The sequence below is a fragment of the Protomyctophum bolini genome (assembly GCF_963924005.1).
Source record: "Protomyctophum bolini genome assembly, chromosome: 18".
NCBI classification, from domain to species: domain Eukaryota; kingdom Metazoa; phylum Chordata; class Actinopteri; order Myctophiformes; family Myctophidae; genus Protomyctophum; species Protomyctophum bolini.
The window spans coordinates 34,584,063-34,602,736 of record NC_137879.1 but is presented as its reverse complement, the minus strand read 5'-3'; the positions used below and the strand labels follow the sequence as shown (position 1 = coordinate 34,602,736).

The 18,674-nt window shown below is 43.2% G+C and overlaps 1 protein-coding gene across 2 annotated transcripts; it reads right to left on the bottom strand.

The window, feature by feature from the left end:
* Positions 1 to 1,890: 1,890 nt before the first annotated feature.
* On the bottom strand, positions 1,891 to 18,456 carry becn1 (beclin 1, autophagy related). 2 transcript variants are annotated; one of them, XM_080788728.1, is made up of 12 exons: positions 18,284 to 18,456; positions 16,644 to 16,802; positions 16,028 to 16,092; positions 15,218 to 15,276; positions 14,682 to 14,772; positions 13,635 to 13,771; positions 12,218 to 12,412; positions 11,702 to 11,848; positions 9,793 to 9,942; positions 8,738 to 8,798; positions 8,230 to 8,372; positions 1,891 to 4,403 (listed from the first exon to the last, which is right to left on the bottom strand). In XM_080788728.1, the coding sequence occupies exons 2-12, from the start codon at positions 16,768 to 16,770 to the stop codon at positions 4,235 to 4,237; spliced, it is 1,344 nt and encodes a 447-aa protein (XP_080644854.1). In that variant the 5' UTR covers positions 16,771 to 16,802; positions 18,284 to 18,456; the 3' UTR covers positions 1,891 to 4,234. The 2 variants fall into 2 exon arrangements, with proteins under 2 accessions (XP_080644854.1, XP_080644853.1); XM_080788727.1 differs by having other exon boundaries at positions 16,644 to 16,807; positions 18,288 to 18,456.
* Between the last annotated feature and the right edge of the window lie 218 nt (positions 18,457 to 18,674).

The window sequence follows — 18,674 nt, the reverse complement described above, 5'->3', positions numbered from 1 at the left end:
CAATCAACACCACAGCCATCATCAAGAAGGCTCAGCAGAGACTTTACCCCCTCCGGAGGCTCAGGAAGGCGGGCCTTCCCACTCCCCTCCTCACCACCTTCTACAGAGGCACCATAGAGTCAATCCTGACCTACAGCTTCACCTCCTGGTTCGGCAGCCTCAAGGCACAGGAACAACATCAGCTGAATCGGGTGGTGAAGACAGCTGGAAGGATCATTGGTGCCTCTGTTCCCCCCCTTGTTGGAGCTCTATAAAGAGCGCTGTGCCAGAAGAGCCACCAGCATCATTGGGGACCCCCATCATCCCTCCCACGGCCTGTTTACGCTCCTACCCTCAGGGAAAAGGTACAGGAGTATTAGGGCAAGGACATCCAGGATGACAAACAGTTTTTTCCCGAGCGCAGTGAGGCTCATAAATGAACTGCGCCCCCTCCCCCGGCAAAATTGAAATGAAGCGTGAACTGGACAAAAAAATGCACTTTCAATGCACAACAGCACTTTAACAGTGCTAGTAACGTTTTTGTTTTTAAGGATTGCACCATGCCACTTTATTTATTTATAGGCTGTGCGTGGTGTTGGTGACTTTTAACTTGTCCATATGAATTGCACGTCATCATGCATACTGGGGTCTCTTTTTAAAATGTCTGTCCATGTTTGGTTTTAGTTTTTAGCTTGTGTTTTTAAATAGGCTCTATGTTTTATGTTGCACTGCCAATAACTGTGGGGGAACGATATTTCATATTCTTTTGTATGTAAGTACATAGGAAAATGACAAATAAAAATGATTCTGATTCTGATTCTGATGACTGGCCCACCAATGAAAATCTAAAAAAAAAGAAGAAAAAAAAAATCTGGAAAATGAAATAAAAATAAATAAATCTGAATGAAGTTATCTTTAATTACATTATTATAAGTAATACTATTAGAGTTGTACTATTACTCGAACGAAAATAAAAGCTTGGGGGGGGGGGGGGAGATGCAATGCAAATGAAAGACATATACTGTGTATCCCTATTCCCTGACATAATTTTATAGCTAAACGGACAGAATTCTATTTTATTTGAATGATGAAACCCAGCTGCCATTAATAGTTGGAAATGGAAATGGAAATTGCGGAAATGGAAATTGCGGAAATGGTGGAAATGGAAATTGCGGAAATTGCGGAAATGGAAATTGCGGAAATGGTGGAAATGGAAATTGCGGAAATGGAAATTGAGGAAATTGCGGAAATGGAAATTGCGGAAATTGCGGAAATGGTAATTGCGGAAATTGCTCTTCAGTTATATTCCATTTCCGCAATTTCCGCAATTACCATTTCCGCAATTTCCGCAATTTCGCAATTAAAAAAAAAAGGAAATGGAAATTGCGGAAATTGTAATTGCGGAAATTGCGGAAATGGTGGAAATGGAAATTGCGGAAATTGAGGAAATGGTAATTGCGGAAATTGAGGAAATGGTGGAAATGGAAATTGCGGAAATTGCAGAAATGGAAATTGAGGAAATTGCGGAAATGGTAATTGCGGAAATTGCTCTTCACTTATAGCTATCTATTTTCAGGTAGATTGTTTTATTTTACTCAGTCAGCCATATCACTACTCATTTTTTTTCATGAAAAAGGTCATAGCTGGGTAATCTATTTTCAGGCAAATTGTGTTTATTGTATTTTATTTTACTCAGCCATAACAATTTATTTTCTGTTAACCAACTTGCTGGCTGGCAGGCAGGCAGACAGACAGCTACTCATGGACAATTGGACAGACAGGCAGGCAGGCAGACAGACAGCTACTCATAGACAGGCAGGCATACAGCTACTCATAGACAGGCAGACAGTAAGACAGCTACTCATTGACAGACAGACAAATAACTACTCATGGACAGACAGGCAGGCAGGCAGGCAGGCAGGCAAAGAGCTACTCATGTTATGTTATTATGTTATTATAACAGCTACTCATGTTATGTGCAATAATTTGTGCAGTTATGGAAACAGCTCTTTGTGTTTATGCAAGAAAATGTAACACATTTATTTATTTACATATTGTGTGCATGCACATTGTACTTTGATACATTTTGCGAAAATAAAGCAATTGAAAGAGAGAAGTTATCAAGTATCATTAATGTCGTAATTTTATCTACTGGCCCCTGGCCCCTTGCCATTTTTGTAATGTGGCCCACAGGTAAATCTATTTGAGTATCCCTGCTATATATGGTGTTAGTCAATGTACAACCGAGTCCACTTGGTTATTGAGACGAGCGCACGGTAAAATCCTCTGGGAGAGTTCGTTTATCCATTTTGTAAATTCTCGTTGTGAATCACAAAATGGATGAATTAAGATAATACTCTGGGAAAGCATATCGGTGTCATTTTAGATTTTGGGCTATTCAAAAATAGCAGATGTACAAAGCTTATGTATTGCGTCACTTTGACTTGAAAAAACAAATCTTGAAAATGTGTGCAAATCTCTGAATATATATATATATATACATATATTTTAACCCATTTAGACATGAGGCTGATTCTAAAAATGCCTGCAAAATCCTAAGTTTCTGAAAAAACATATAAACATTCCGTCTTGAATGGTGAAAACACAAAGGGGTTCCCCGACGCCCGTCCTTAATGGGTTAACTCAAATATTTGCTTCTGGGGGTCCCTGGAAGAAAATAGTATTGTCAGATGGCAGGTCCGTGGCCGAATACATATCGTTTTGGGGTCCTTGACATGAAAACGTTTTTTTTTTTCTTTTTTCCTACAGGAGGACATGATGTACTGTGTATACAGTAGGTCTCACCTGTCTTGGCAGCTTTATAGCGATTGGAGTACATAATCAGTGTTTTATGCCTTTGGCAGCTGAAATGTGTCTGTACACTGAAGCACTTGACTGGAGCTAGTGAAATGTGTCTGTACTGTACACTGACTGAAGCACTGACTGGAGCTAGTGAAATGTGTCTGTACACTGAAGCACTGACTGGAGCTAGTGAAATGTGTCTGTACAGGTCCTATAGCTTACTTATGATCCGTGATGACTGTATCTGATGTATTACCACGTGTTCTTGCTTATCGTAAGTCTGCTAAATGCCTAAATTTGCTAAATTATGTAGAGGGGGAGAAAAAAAAGGAGCCGACCAAGTGTATATATAGACTCCGCCGGTCAACCGAGTATAGGTATTAAGTGGTTAAAGTTGCAATATCCGTGAGATTGAGGCCTAAAATGAAATGTCTCCTGCTGGGGTATAGAGCTGGAAAGCCTGTTTCGGGCAGCATTCTAATAACATGCAATATGTCTTCAGTCAAACCAGCAGTTTGGTTTTAATGCTTCTAGTAAATTCTAGCTTCTGGTTGTCTCGCAGGACATAGAATGCAACAGATACAGATGCTGTACAATATTTAGATTTATGCCAATCATGCCCGGATAGTTATAACAAACCAAAAGGAAGGGCTTCTGTCGATGTCCCCCCCATGCCAGTGGTTCTTAATTATTATTTTTAAACCCATTAAGACCACCGTTTTAACCAGTATTTTTAAACTTTTTAGGTGTTTGGAAAATAGCTCGCAAAAATCTTTGAACATTATATTCTTTCACATCGAACGTTTTTAATTCAAATCTTTGCTTCTGGTGGTCACCAGGAACAACATATTTTCAGATGGGCCCTCGACATGAAAACGTTTGAGCGCCACTGATTCAGATTTTTTTTTCCAGAAGACATCATTTTGTATAGAAACAGGCTACGCGCTGGACATCATTTCAATGAAGTAGAAAAATACGAGGAAGAAACGGTATCCAGCGTAATCGACTCGAACGGCGGTCTGACAGGAGTTTTCACGTAATGCACTGGTAAGGCTATATACGACGGTCATCATTAGTGTTATCGCCATCACCTGGGCACCGGGTGAGTCGTTGAGTCACCGACGTTAAGCTGTGGTACGTGTTCGACAACGCGGCCATGCAAATTAACATTGACCGCTACGAGGTGTCGAAAGATTGGCCCGCATAGCAACGGTTGCTAAACTATTTGGATTGGACAATGGCTTTTTGGGGTGGGGTTTAGCGAAGGGCTAATTCGACCGCTAGAGTCCATGAAGAACGTCGTTAGCAGACCTCGTCCCAGTCCTTTGACTCAAACCCTCCCTATTAAAAAAAAGGAGGATTCTTGTTAACGACGTGACGTCCATTATTGTCCACGGTACCGGTCTCTTGTTGTTCAACCCTCGGGAGCAGGAAAGTCAAACGTTGGTTTTTTTTATCGGTTGTAGAACTGCGAGGAGACCCAGGCCAGTCCCCACTTGAGGTTGGTCAGCATGAACTTCAGGGCCTTGGTCCACTGCTCCTCCGAGTTGAACTGGGTCTTGATGGAGTAGGAGCCGCCGCTGCCGCCTGTGTCTTCGATCTTGCCCTTCTCCACGTCCATCCTAAAAGCGTGCACAAGTAAAACGCACACAGACACGATGGTTTTTTGGGGACCGATTGTTTTTCTCATGATCGGCCGATACCCATAGGTCCGATACCGATCTTGTGAAATGGTGCAAATTTGAACGCATTTAGGCCCGACGTCGAAATAAAGAAAAAGTCTTCTGAAAGAATATATATTCAAAGATTTGTGCCACATTTTCACGATAAAAATAAATAAATAGCAGACCGACCTATAAGCTCGTAGCGGGCTACGAGCTTGTAGATCTGCTTTTTATTTTTTTCGTGAAAATGTGGCACAAATCTTTGAATATATATTCTTTCAGAAGAGTATAACATAATGCTTAAGTTAAAACACCAAAAGGGGTTCCCTCCCAGAATGGGTTAATATTTCCAAAATGATGATATGTCAAAACTGTTCCTGTGTGTGCGGGGAGGAAGGGGAGAATGCTTAGGCCCGTCACAAAAAAATGCAAAATGACGTTATATTATATATCTGATTGACATTTATACCACTTAACCCATTTTGGGGCGTGAACCCCTTTTGGTGTTAGCATTATGTTATGCTTTATAGCTATTGAAAAATAGCAGATCTACAAGCTCATAGCGCGCCACTCGGTGGCGCGCTATGAGCGATGAATCGATACCGATTCATCGTTTCTCATCATTTTGGACCATGGGCTATAGCCCATATCGTACGGCATACTATAGCGCGCCGTTTTTCATCATTTTTGAGGATTTGGAAAAAATGAAAAAATGAAAAAAACGATGGGTTATAGCCCATGTTTTTTGAAATTTTGGAAAAAAAAGTTAGCCTCGTTTCTCATCATTCTGGACCGTGGGCTATAGCCCATATCGTACGGCATACTATAGCGCGCCGTTTTTCATCATTTTTGAAGATTTGAAAAAAATGACGAAATGACAAAAACGATGGGTTATAGCCCATGTTTTTTGAAATTTTGGAAAAAAAAGTTAGCCTCGTTTCTCATCATTTTGGACCGTGGGCTATAGCCCATATCGTACGGCATACTATAGCGCGCCGTTTTTTATCATTTTTGAAGATTTGAAAAAAATGACGAAATGACAAAAACGATGGGTTATAGCCCATGTTTTTTGAAATTTTGGAAAAAAAAGTTAGCCTCGTTTCTCATCATTTTGGACAATGGGCTATAGCCCATATCGTACGGCATACTATAGCGCGCCGTTTTTCATCATTTTTGAGGATTTTAAAAAAATGAAGAAAAAAAATCCGCAATTTCCGCAATTTCCATTTCTATTTCCATTTCCGCCTTTTCATGCAATTTCCGCAATTTCCGCAATTTGACAAAAACGATGGGTTATAGCCCATGTTTTTTGAAATTTTGAAAAAAAAAGTTAGCCTCGTTTCTCATCATTTTGGACCGTGGGCTATAGCCCATATCGTACGGCATACTATAGCGCGCCGTTTTTCTACATTTTTGAAGATTTGAAAAAAATGACGAAATGACAAAAACGATGGGTTATAGCCCATGTTTTTTGAAATTTTGAAAAAAAAAGTTAGCCTCGTTTCTCATCATTTTGGACCGTGGGCTATAGCCCATATCGTACGGCATACTATAGCGCGCCGTTTTTCATCATTTTTGAAGATTTGAAAAAAATGACGAAATGACAAAAACGATGGGTTATAGCCCATGTTTTTTGAAATTTTGGAAAAAAAAGTTAGCCTCGTTTCTCATCATTTTGGACCATGGGCTATTGCCCATATCGTACGGCATACTATAGCGCGCCGTTTTTCATCATTTTTGAAGATTTGAAAAATATGACGAAATGACAAAAACGATGGGTTATAGCCCATGTTTTTTGAAATTTTGGAAAAAAAAGTTAGCCTCGTTTCTCATCATTTTGGACCATGGGCTATAGCCCATATCGTACGGCATACTATAGCGCGCCGTTTTTCATCATTTTTGAGGATTTGAAAAAAATGAAAAAATGAAAAAAACGATGGGTTATAGCCCATGTTTTTTGAAATTTTGGAAAAAAAAGTTAGCCTCGTTTCTCATCATTTTGGACCATGGGCTATAGCCCATATCGTACGGCATACTATAGCGCGCCGTTTTTCATCATTTTTGAGGATTTGAAAAAAATGACGAAATTACAAAAACGATGGGTTATAGCCCATGTTTTTTGAAATTTTGGAAAAAAAAGTTAGCCTCGTTTCTCATCATTTTGGACCGTGGGCTATAGCCCATATCGTACGGCATACTATAGCGCGCCGTTTTTCATCATTTTTGAAGATTTGAAAAAAATGACGAAATGACAAAAACGATGGGTTATAGCCCATGTTTTTTGAAATTTTGAAAAAAAAGGTTAGCCTCGTTTCTCATCATTTTGGACCGTGGGCTATAGCCCATATCGTACGGCATACTATAGCGCGCCGTTTTTCATCATTTTTGAGGATTTGAAAAGAATGACGAAATTACAAAAACGATGGGTTATAGCCCATGTTTTTTGAAATTTTGAAAAAAAAAGTTAGCCTCGTTTCTCATCATTTTGGACCGTGGGCTATAGCCCATATCGTACGGCATACTATAGCGCGCCGTTTTTCATCATTTTTGAAGATTTGAAAAAAATGACGAAATGACAAAAACGATGGGTTATAGCCCATGTTTTTTGAAATTTTGAAAAAAAAAGTTAGCCTCGTTTCTCATCATTTTGGACCGTGGGCTATAGCCCATATCGTACGGCATACTATAGCGCGCCGTTTTTCATCATTTTTGAAGATTTGAAAAAAATGACGAAATGACAAAAACGATGGGTTATAGCCCATGTTTTTTGAAATTTTGGAAAAAAAAGTTAGCCTCGTTTCTCATCATTTTGGACCATGGGCTATAGCCCATATCGTACGGCATACTATAGCGCGCCGTTTTTCATCATTTTTGAGGATTTGAAAAAAATAAAAAAATAAAAAAAACGATGGGTTATAGCCCATGTTTTTTGAAATTTTGGAAAAAAAAGTTAGCCTCGTTTCTCATCATTTTGGACCATGGGCTATAGCCCATATCGTACGGCATACTATAGCGCGCCGTTTTTCATCATTTTTGAGGATTTGAAAAAAAATACGAAATTACAAAAACGATGGGTCCCATGTTTTTTGAAATTTTGAAAAAAAAAGTTAGCCTCGTTTCTCATCATTTTGGACCGTGGGCTATAGCCCATATCGTACGGCATACTATAGCGCGCCGTTTTTCATCATTTTTGAAGATTTGAAAAAAATGACGAAATGACAAAAACGATGGGTTATAGCCCATGTTTTTTGAAATTTTGAAAAAAAAAGTTAGCCTCGTTTCTCATCATTTTGGACCGCGGGCTATAGCCCATATCGTACGGCATACTATAGCGCGCCGTTTTTCATCATTTTTGAGGATTTGAAAAAAATGACGAAATGACAAAAACGATGGGTTATAGCCCATGTTTTTTTAAATTTTATCGTATCGGTGAAAAAAGGACGAACATTTGTTTTGTTTTAGTCTAAAGCAACAATCGGATTTCAAATCTGATTTGAGGAGATCTGTCTCAGTCTGAATGCAGCAAACTGCGGATTCCATGTGACTTGTATGTGACTTGTTTGCGCCTTAGTTAAACAAATCAGATTCCAATCTCTGTGTGGCACAGATCTGATTCAGACTGGTTTTGGGGCTGCCAGTCTGAACACACAGATCAGATCTACGGTAGTCACTTGCAAATGCAGTGGTGAACGTTCGGGGGGCCAAAGACATCAGATTCGAGAAATGAATCAGATTTGACCGGATGTGACTGCAGTCTAAAAAAATAAATGGGGCCCCAACTTGCCTGTAGGGCAGACAGAAGCCTGTGTCTCCCTTCTCCACCTCCTCTTTGAACTGCTGGACGCAGTCGAGGAACGCCACCATGGCGTGGTCAAACTTGTTGTCCCAGAAGAAGCGCAGGCCTCCCGAGCAGTACAGGGGCAGCTCCTGGGAGAAAAAGCATGCGACAACGAGACAATGCATCTTCATGGAATAAAAATCACACACGTGTGAACTGAGTGGTGCAATTCTCTCTCTCTCTCTCTCTCTCTCAGTCATTCATTCATTAGAGACACAGCACTACCCCTCTCTCTGTTTCTGGCGCCCCCTACTGGTATAAATAAGTAACATACTCGTGCTCACAGGTACACAGGTACACAGGTACACGGACATTGCTGCTTGTAGGAGTGGTTGCACCACTCAAAAAGCTAAATTAAAACCTCATGACTGAAACAAAAAGTCTAATATGTGATTTGTGAAACACTCAAGACAGCAGTGTGGTTTCTGTCAGTAGTTGTTGTGTTTTGTTTTACCTTGGACTTATCGGTCAGTGACTCCAGGAAAGAGTGGTTTCCGTATGGCACCAGGCGATACCTGCAACCCACGGATGACAATTGAGTAAACTAAAGGCTCCCATACATGGTCTGGATTTTCGGTGGTGAGGTGACCACCGAACTACAACATGACGTCACGAGCCGCGGTGAAGAGCAAACCACCGCCCCCAGCCCTTCTCTCTGTTTTTTACTCACCACACCGCTCAACGGTATTTCAGCTCCGGTGGTCAGCTCACCACCGGAGCGGTGGGTGGTCACCTCATCACCGAAAATACCAGACTATGAAATGCACCCTGTTGGACCACTTTTTCTGTCTACATCAAATCTCTTCGCCCAGAAATGAGCTAGTAGATCTGCTATTTTTTAGCCAGTGTTTGATAAAGGATCTTCCTCCTTAGTATAGTCATAGTACCTGATCGTCGTCTTAGGGAGGAGGGATCACGACTCATTGTGTTATTGATGGAGTCAAATGTGAAACGTCTGTGGCCTCTTTTCCACTTAACCTATCAGATTCAGATTCAGGGTAAGAAGTAGGTTTTGGTTCCATTCCAAACAAACTTTTTAGGGATTTAGGGCTGGGGTTAATTTGGTTCAAAAGGAGGCAGAAAAGTGGCCCATCTTGTTGGCCAGTGTGTGTGTGTGTGTGTGTGTGTGTGTGTGTGTGTGTGTGTGTGTGTGTGTGTTGCGTTCACCTCTGGAAGCGAAGGCCCATCTTGTTGGCCAGCGTGTGTGTGTGTGTGTGTGTGTGTGTGTGTGTGTGTGTGTGTGTGTGTGTGTGTTGCATGCACCTCTGGAAGCGCAGGCCCATCTTGTTGGCCAGCGTGTGTGTGTGTGTGTGTGTGTGTGTGTGTGTGTGTGTGTGTGTGTGTGTGTGTGTGTGTGTGTTGCATGCACCTCTGGAAGCGCAGGCCCATCTTGTTGGCCAGCGTGTGTGTGTGTGTGTGTGTGTGTGTGTGTGTGTGTGTGTGTGTGTGTGTGTGTGTGTGTGTGTGTGTGTGTGTGTGTGTGTGTGTGTGTGTGTGCGTTGCGTGCACCTCTGGAAGCGCAGGCCCATCTTGTTGGCCAGCGCGTGCAGCAGCAGCACCGTCTGTCCCCAGGCGGCGTTGATCTCGTTCCACTCCACGGGGACGCTGGGAAGGCGACCCAGGCGGAAGTTGTTGATGGTTCCAAACTGACCGCTGTGCCTGGTTTTTGGGGGGCGGGACAGCAGTGGGACAGACACTCAAACACACTGAACACGAGGAGACAGACAGACAGGCTGAGGGAAAGCTCTAGTAATCTCCCTTTTTTTTGCCTTTTGATTTGAATGATTTTGTTTGGCCCTTTTCTTAATGAATGTGTTTTTGTTTGCGTTGTGAAGCGACTTGGAGTACACAGTAAGGCGTTAGGGTAAATTAGATTTATTATTATTATTATTATAGATGAAATAAGTGTCTTGTGAGTCCGACAGTAAGCACATGAACTGTATGTAGCTTGCTCGTTGGACGTAGCAGAGACACTCACACTACTCGGCTCTATTACGAATAAAACATTAGACCTGTCATACAGAGTCAAAACAAAACGGTAAATGGTGCATTTATATATAGCGCCTTTATCCAAGGCGCTTTACATAGATTGTGCATTACATTCACCCATTCACACACCGATTGCGGCGGAAGCCATGCAAGGCACCAACCAGCACATCGGGAGCAATTTGGGGTTCAGTTGTCTTTGCCCATAGGACACTTCGACATGTAGAGACAGGAGGAGGAGCCGGGATTCGAACCGCCGACCCATGGGTCATCGGACGACCTGCTCTACCTCCTGAGCCACAGCCGCCCGACAACAATATTATGGACAATATGAAAAGAAAACGGCAAGAGCCTATCGCAATAGTATATAAACGGCAAAAGTCACAAAACGGCAAAACCGCCAGGGAACATATCGTGTGGACTAATGGACCCCTCTCTTTCGGCAGACCGTATATTGGAAAAGTATTTGGTGGTTAAAGGACAACTTTCGTTTTTTTCAACCAAGGTTCATGTTTTAGGTTGTTATTAGAGAAATTAAAAGATGAGTGTTAATCTTTTTTTCATTTGCTGCTTTCTTTCGTTTTAGGGATTTTAGCAGTTTTTGACAGGGGGGCGGGGGCATTCGAGCATGGGGCTAAATATGTATTATTTTACAAAATGTTATGGAGATTTATTATTTTATTATTTACTATAGTCCTACTAGACCCCAAGAAATTACATCTGGCCACAAAAGATCACAGGATCTATTGAATGTGACAAACTGACATCTTGAGCCTATACACAGTATAAGCCTTCCCCCAGTAGGCTACCTTCACATTCAGTAGAGCCTGTGATCTTCTGTGGCCAGATGTAATTTCCTGGCGTTAATTAGGACTATAGTAAACCATAAAAAAATAAATCACCATAAAATTGTATAAAAATATACATATTCAGCCCCATGCTCGAATTCCCCCGCCCCCCTGTCAAAAACAGCTAAAATCCCTAAAACGAAAGAAAGCAGCAAATGAAAAAAGATTAACACTCATCTTTTACTTTCTCTAATAACAACCTAAAACATGAACCTTGGTTGAAAAAACTAAAGTTGTCCTTTAAGTGATTCTTAGAACCTTCTTGAATTGGTGAGAAGAAGGGACAGAAGGAGAAGAAGAAAACTCCCATAGATGTAAAGGCAGAGAATTCCACATTTCATATTTTTCTGTTTGTGCGTGCGTGCGTGTGCCTGTAGACTGGTTGTTGGTGGCCGGGGGGGTTTCAAACGTACGACGCATGCCTATTGCCCTACACTATACTTGTGCCCATGGAATGCTGGGTGTCGTGACATTCTTGTTGTATACCGCGACATATTCCTTGATTTTGTGGATGTAAACTTTGCTATTTATGTCCCTTTTGTATGCAATTTCCTCTGTGTATGGACATAGTTAAAACGTTATACCAGATGTGGAAGGTGGCGTTGAACACGTTGGTCTTCTTCAGGCGGTCCAGCTGGATCTGACAGTATCTCATCTGGTTGTCCACGCTCTTCAGCTCGTCATCCAGCTCCAGCTGCTGCCGCTTGAACTCGCTGTACTCCTTTTGGTACCTGACGACGCACATACACACACACAGTGTCACTAACTGATAGGTGAGCGTGTGCCAATCTTTGAATACATTAGACATTAGTCGGGTTCCGCTGGGGTCTGAAATGTCACTTCTTCGCGAAGAAGTGACATTTCAGACCCAGCGGGAACGCAGCGAATCATCAGGCCGGAAACCCATATGCTATAGGTCGGCGGGGCAAAATACAGAGAATTCCGTGGCCAGCGTGTGTGTGTGTACAGGATGTCTACATCCTGACAGTTTTCTGAAAACGCCATGTTTCTAATGTCAGTGGTTCTTCTGGGTTTTTCAAAAAATAGCAGACCCTACGAGCTCGTTATGCGTTAACGAGCTCGTTATGCGTTTAACTCACTGCAGCTCCTCGGTGTCCAGCTGCTGGGAGTGCGTGCGTCCCTGGCTGACCTCCGTGGCCACAGCGGCCCGCTGCTCCTCCACCGCCTCCAGCTCCCGCACCAGAGCCTCCTCCTCCTCGTTGAGCCGGCGGAGCTCCGCCAGGAGGCTGTCCTCCTCCTCCACCCGCAGCGCAGACAGCAGCTCCAGGCACTGCCTGGAGAGAGAGGGAGAGAGGGAGAGAGGGAGGGAGCAAGGTTATTACAGCGCAGACAGCAGCTCCAGGCACTGCCTGGAGAGGGAGAGGGAGAGAGGGAGGGAGCAAGGTTATTACAGCGCAGACAGCAGCTCCAGGCACTGCCTGGAGGGAGAGAGGGAGGGAGCAAGGTTATTACAGCGCAGACAGCAGCTCCAGGCACTGCCTGGAGGGAGAGAGGGAGGGAGCAAGGTTATTACAGCGCAGACAGCAGCTCCAGGCACTGCCTGGAGGGAGAGAGGGAGGGAGCAAGGTTATTACAGCGCAGACAGCAGCTCCAGGCACTGCCTGGAGAGAGAGAGAGAGAGAGAGAGAGAGAGAGAGAGAGGGAGGGAGGGAGCAAGTTTATTACAGCGCAGACAGCAGCTCCAGGCACTGCCTAGAGAGAGAGGGAGAGGGAGGGAGGGAGCAAGGTTATTACAGCGCAGACAGCAGCTCCAGGCACTGCCTGGAGGGAGAGAGAGGGAGGGAGCAAGTTTATTCAGTATTTTAGCTGTGACGTGAGCTGAGATACTTCCGGGTCCTACTTTTGTGTCCCCATAGAGTTATATACTGTGACGCTCCGTCGGACTAAATCTGCAAAAACAACAAAGCTGCACTGCTCTCCCAAATCTGGCTGTGACAAGGCCGTCTTGCCCCACATGGAATACTATCGCCATTTTATTTTATTGTGTCAACTAAATCCGCATTAATGCAAACTAGATTCAACATACTCAAGCCTGCACACGTTCTAAATATGCCCCCGAAATATTTTACAGAGCAAATGGACTGTTGCCACCTTCAATAATAATAATAATAATAGTCTTTATTGTCTCCACATCATATATTTTTGTTGTCATGGACACTTGTACAAAACATTAATAATTCTACTCGAGTTGGAAGCATTAAGGCCCATTTTAACCCTCAACGGCTTCCTTTCTGAAAAATAACGTCATTGTAAAAAGATTCACGTGTCTAGATATTCTATTTCCAATGAGATGCGGACGGGAGCTAGTGCCACATGGACCCAGACGTAACGTATAGCACTACAAAATGACGTCGGAACTAAAATACTGAATAACAGCGCAGACAGCAGCTCCAGGCACTGCCTGGAGAGAGAGAGAGAGAGAGAGGGCGTTCATTTACGAAGACAAAAACCAAACAAACAAACAGCTGGAACGTTGGAGATTTTAGGACGCTTTACTTGTAGTTCTGGCATTCGTTCTCCGTGATGTTGAGCTGCGTGTCCAGGTGGTCCAGCAGTGTGTCCGTGCACTCCTCACACAGCGGGTGGTCCACGTCCGTCTGTCCCGACATGATGTCAAACAGGTTGCTGGTCACCTGCGCACACACACACACACACACACACACACACACACACACACACGGGACAGGCAGGCAGGCGTGCACGAACGCACACACACACGCACACACACACACACACACACACAGTCATCTGTTTGGGGGTCACAGCAATAGCTCGTCCCATTTTAAAAACCCGCCCGGCTGTTCAATTCAATTTCTCAGCTCTCCACCGCACTTTCTTCCTGGACTACAATTCCCATAATGCTTTGGTCCACTGCTCCTCCTTGTGGATAGGGGGAGGGCTGTCTATAGCCCAACACACACACCGGGTACGCAGAGACGCGGCAACGCCTGGAAAGTAGAACTGGTTTCTATCGGAGCGTCAGGCGAGGCGTCAGCGAGCGTCGGACGCCGCCGGTGTGCGGCTGTTTTGACACGCGGCGTTCGCAGGCGGTGTGTGAAGCCCTTTACTGAGACATGTAGTCCAGGTAATAAGTGAGCCCAGTGTCCATGACATCATGGAGCCCATGGACAATATGAAATACTAAAATATCTAAAAACACATATTACCCACGTAAAAAAAAAACCCCAGGAAAGTGTTTCTTGTCTCCCCCAAAAATCATTAAAATAAGATCTGGTTGCGAAAAGGGGTGAAGTGGCCCTTTAACAGGTTCCGTTCATAGGACGTGTCCACGCGTCATAGGGAATCCAATCGACGGATGCATAGGATAAGGACGTGTGTACACTGTGTACACGTCCTAGCGCAATCCTCAATGATATTCAGATTAAAAGCCATGTCTTTCCCGGCACCCCCAGAGCTCCTATTTTGAAGGAATCCCCGGGGAATGATTGTGTTAAGAAGAGGGGCGATTATTATTCAGGAAGCAGGAAATCGTTCAAATTCTAACGGATCTCAACAACCCCCTGGTGAGTGCAGACGGCTCACCTTGAGTCTGCGGCTCAGGTTCTCCATGGTTCCTCCGTCGGACGCCTCCCCGATCAGCGTGAAGCTGTTGGCGCTCTCTGTCGACATCACCCTGCACACGGTCAATTTAAAATAAAAAATTAAAGACATTCCTTTGTGTTCACTTCACCCATTAAGGCCTGCAGGACCCCGATTCTACAAATGTCTCCTTAAAGCCTATCCTATTAGTGTTTCTATATCAGTGGTGCTCAAACTTTTTCACGTCAAGAACCCTTTCGAATTATATGTATTTGGCCTCAATTATCAGCAAGGGCTTGTAAGACTCAACATGAGAGCCATTTAACCCATTCTGGGCGGAAACCCGTTTTGGTGTTAGCATCGTGCTTTAGCTATTGTTGAAAAATCGAAGAGCGACTGACATAGAAGACATTTTTAGAATCTGATCTCAGGTCAGAACGAAAACTGTCAGGATGTAGAAGACATTTTTAGAATCTGATCTCAGGTCAGAATGGGTTAAACCGGCAGCGTTTGGGACTAGGGATAATACAAGGTCTCACCGCGCAGGAGGGATGTATTTCCTGGCAACTCCATCTTGCTTGCTTTCCGCAAAGGTCTCCTTGGAAGAAAATGAAAGACATTGAGAGAAAAGATACTGTGATAGATAGGTAGGTAGGTACTAGGCAGGCAGGCAGGTAGGTAGGCAAAAACAGGTAGACTTAAGACTGGCCTTGCCATCTTCAATTGGACCGATTAGACTGGCATTATGTATATCTCCGTCAGTCAAATGATTGTCTTTACGAATGCGGCACAACCAAAACAAATATCCATGAATTCAAGGCTTCATGGAGTGTGTAATTGATAGAAAATAACCCAATTTTGGCTGAACTATTCCTTATTGTGAACGCAGTGATTGCGAACGCAGTGAGCACTTACTATGAGACCTAGCAGATCATGTCTGTCTGTGTGTGTGTCTGTCTGTCTGTGTGTGTGTCTGTCCCGCTATACGTCCAAATATGGAGTGTGTTGCATCAGCAATCACTCAGCTCCATATATGGGCACAAAAGGGGCCAGGTCCACATATACAGTAACAGCGGGACAGACACACAGACAGACAGACAGACATGATCTGCAGGGTCTCAGCTGCGTTCGCTTCCCGCGTTTGCGCGTCTTACTGGTATATAGGTAGATATGAATATGTGTGTACGCATAATGTATAATACTGTATATCACCAGTAATAAAATAAATCGTCAATGAATGGATACACTGTACATAGACTTTTATTATGCACATTGCAGTCAGCCTGCCTACACATCCAGTTAAATCTCAGAAGAACGTAAGACTTGTGAAGGAACTGTTTCAAGTGTACCTCTGGTGCAGTCTCCCCTTCGTTGCTGTCGGTCTGTTTACTAGGAGTCACAGTGACCAGTGGAGCTGTTCAGAGAGAGACAGACCTACTAAGATGAAAATAGCTGATGAACTACAAGATCACAATGCATATCAAGCTTGTAGATTGGCTAGGTTTGGCTAAACCCCCCCTAGAATTATCACAATTTTTTTTTGCATATTCGTAAAAACATGTTTTCATACATTTTCAAACATTTTCCAATAATAGGAGAAATAGCAGATCTACAAGCATCGTAGATCAGCAATTTTCCCATTTTTTGGGAATGTATGAAATTAAATGACTACTGTGTCAGTAATTTCTGTGTATTTAAGTAATTTGCCATGTCTCTGCTTACAAAGCCCAAAAACAACCCAAACTGAAATAAAGCATTGCGCGTTCAATGCCCCAAAAAAACGTCAACTTAAAATCTTGCAATCGTCCCACAGCCCTACCCGGCGAGACAATGACACGGACAGTGCAAACACCGGCGTCCGTCCACTACTAACACACAAGACAAGACACGTACAGTAAAGTTACAGTTACAGTATGGGACAAACTGGGCGCATATAGGACAACACAACAAGCCTATAGTACCTACCGATGAGCTCCTGGATGGTGACCCGGTCGAGGACGTTGAAGGAGGTGTCCAGCTTCAGGGGCTGGCTGCAGCGCTGACACACGAAGCTGACCTGCATGGTGCTGCTGGACGACTTGGAGGCCTCCATCCCTAGATACTATACTGCTGCTGCTGCTGCTACTAGGCTGCAAGTCAAATCACACGCACGTCGCACACAGGGGTCATGCTCAGTGCTAGGCCTCACTCACACGTTAAGATACGCGCAAGACACACTTGTGTCCTGTGTCTTCTATGTGTTGTTATAGCCGCCTCAATGCCCCCCCCCCCCCCCCCCCCCATGCTACAAGGTTTGTCTTCAAACCATGTGACTCCCATTGGAAATGCATTGAGGCGGCCATAACACACAAGTGTGTCTTGCGTGCGAGTGAGGCCTTACTTACAATAAATGACTTTTCTTGTGACCACCGCGCTCTTGACTTCTGGTGCAAAATCTACTCAAAACATAACATCATGGAATACAGAGGTGATGGATCGCACACATGTGGCAAGAGTCAATTTTCTATTTATAATCCATAATCCATTATATTCAGCCTGGGCAATTCAAAACTGTCTCCGTCTCAAATGTGACGTAGAAAATAAATATAACTGAAATGGACTCTTGCCACATCTGTTTTCCATTATGCTCAGTGTTGCCATGCCATTTTCAAAAAGCCTATGTTACAGTATGTGCATGTTGAAGGTAAAGGGCGAAGGGGCTTGCTTCTTTGGGGCTTGTTTTCATAGAACTGATGGCTTGTTTCTCTTTTAAAAAAAGTACAATTAAAATATTGCACCTTTGTACATATAGTGTTTTGTTGTATTTGTTGAAGAACATGTTTATTTTGGTGAAAGAGATACGAGTAAACGGACACAATATAACTGGATGCAGTCTCATCTAGCTTGTGACTGTCTATTTAGTCATTCTAGTAAGACTAAAAGTAATTTAGCAACTTAGTCTTAGTGTTACTTTTAGTAGGAAATTCTGATTTAAGCTCAGTCTTTGAACAATCCATTGAACTTTAGGCCTGCATAGGCTACTTAAACTATCTAGTCTTAGCCAACACAAAATTAACACCGGCATAAAACATAATTGCTCAGACTCTTCTTCAACAAAGATGACAAAAGCAAACATTCTTTGTTCTGTACTTATACATACAATTGTAAGTATGGTACAAAACACTGAAGTCCTTAAAACCTAACGCTAACCCTAAACCCAAAGGTAAGTGTGGAACATAGAACCTGGGGAACATAGGGATGACGCCATGCAGACATATCTTGGTCAAGCGTTCTCATGTTTTTGTGTCGTTTTCATTAGGTTTATTTTCTCTTGACCGCAAATGTTCAGAATGTAATTCAAATGCATGTTTAACTTTAGACAGATCGCTTGTTCATTAGGCATCCTAGTTTCTCGTTCTCTCTGCATCTTATGTGAACATTTATCAATACACAGAAGCCGTTTGTTTTGTACATGCTGAGATTGATAATGACACACACACACACACACACACACAACATCTTAATTGAACACAAAGCTAATTTCACTATCAAAATGGACCAGTTTGAGCTGCTGTGTGTGGATTAGCTTTTAGCCAACGGTTTAGCACACAAAAGGTTGGTTCGACTCACTGTTGGTCGCTCGGAGTCGGAGGTTAAATGTGTTTCTTATTAAACGTAGAGGTCCTGGGTCGCTCGGCTTAAAAATTACAATTACATTGATAATAAATGTTTAGTTTCCTAACATTTTAGGCGCGATGTTTACATGTTTTCCTCTCGGAGTCACGGGACTAGTTTTATCCTTAGAACTTCCTTGTTGTTGTTTTGACCGGATTTGCTTCTTCTTCTTCTCCTCCTTGCAGGCGAGATTAGACGTGCGTTACCGCCATAGAGTATTACCGCCACCAACTGGACTGGAGTGTGGCACAGGCATTGCATCCAAAATGTGGTCAAAATAACTGGCAGAAAATCTAAACAAACGAATAAATAAATGATACGCCTGCCATTATAAACATATCT

What these genes read in the sequence shown, in the direction of transcription:
- becn1 (XM_080788728.1), bottom strand. Translation starts at nt 16,770, where the DNA reads ATGGAGGCCTCCAAGTCGTCCAGCAGCACCATGCAGGTCAGCTTCGTG. An exon ending in CACCATCCAGGAGCTCATCG is followed by an intron (nt 16,093 to 16,643) that starts GTAGGTACTATA and finishes CTCTCTGAACAG; the next exon opens with CTCCACTGGTCACTGTGACT. An exon ending in ATGGGCCTGCGCTTCCAGAG is followed by an intron (nt 8,799 to 9,792) that starts GTGCACGCAACG and finishes CGTGGGTTGCAG; the next exon opens with GTATCGCCTGGTGCCATACG.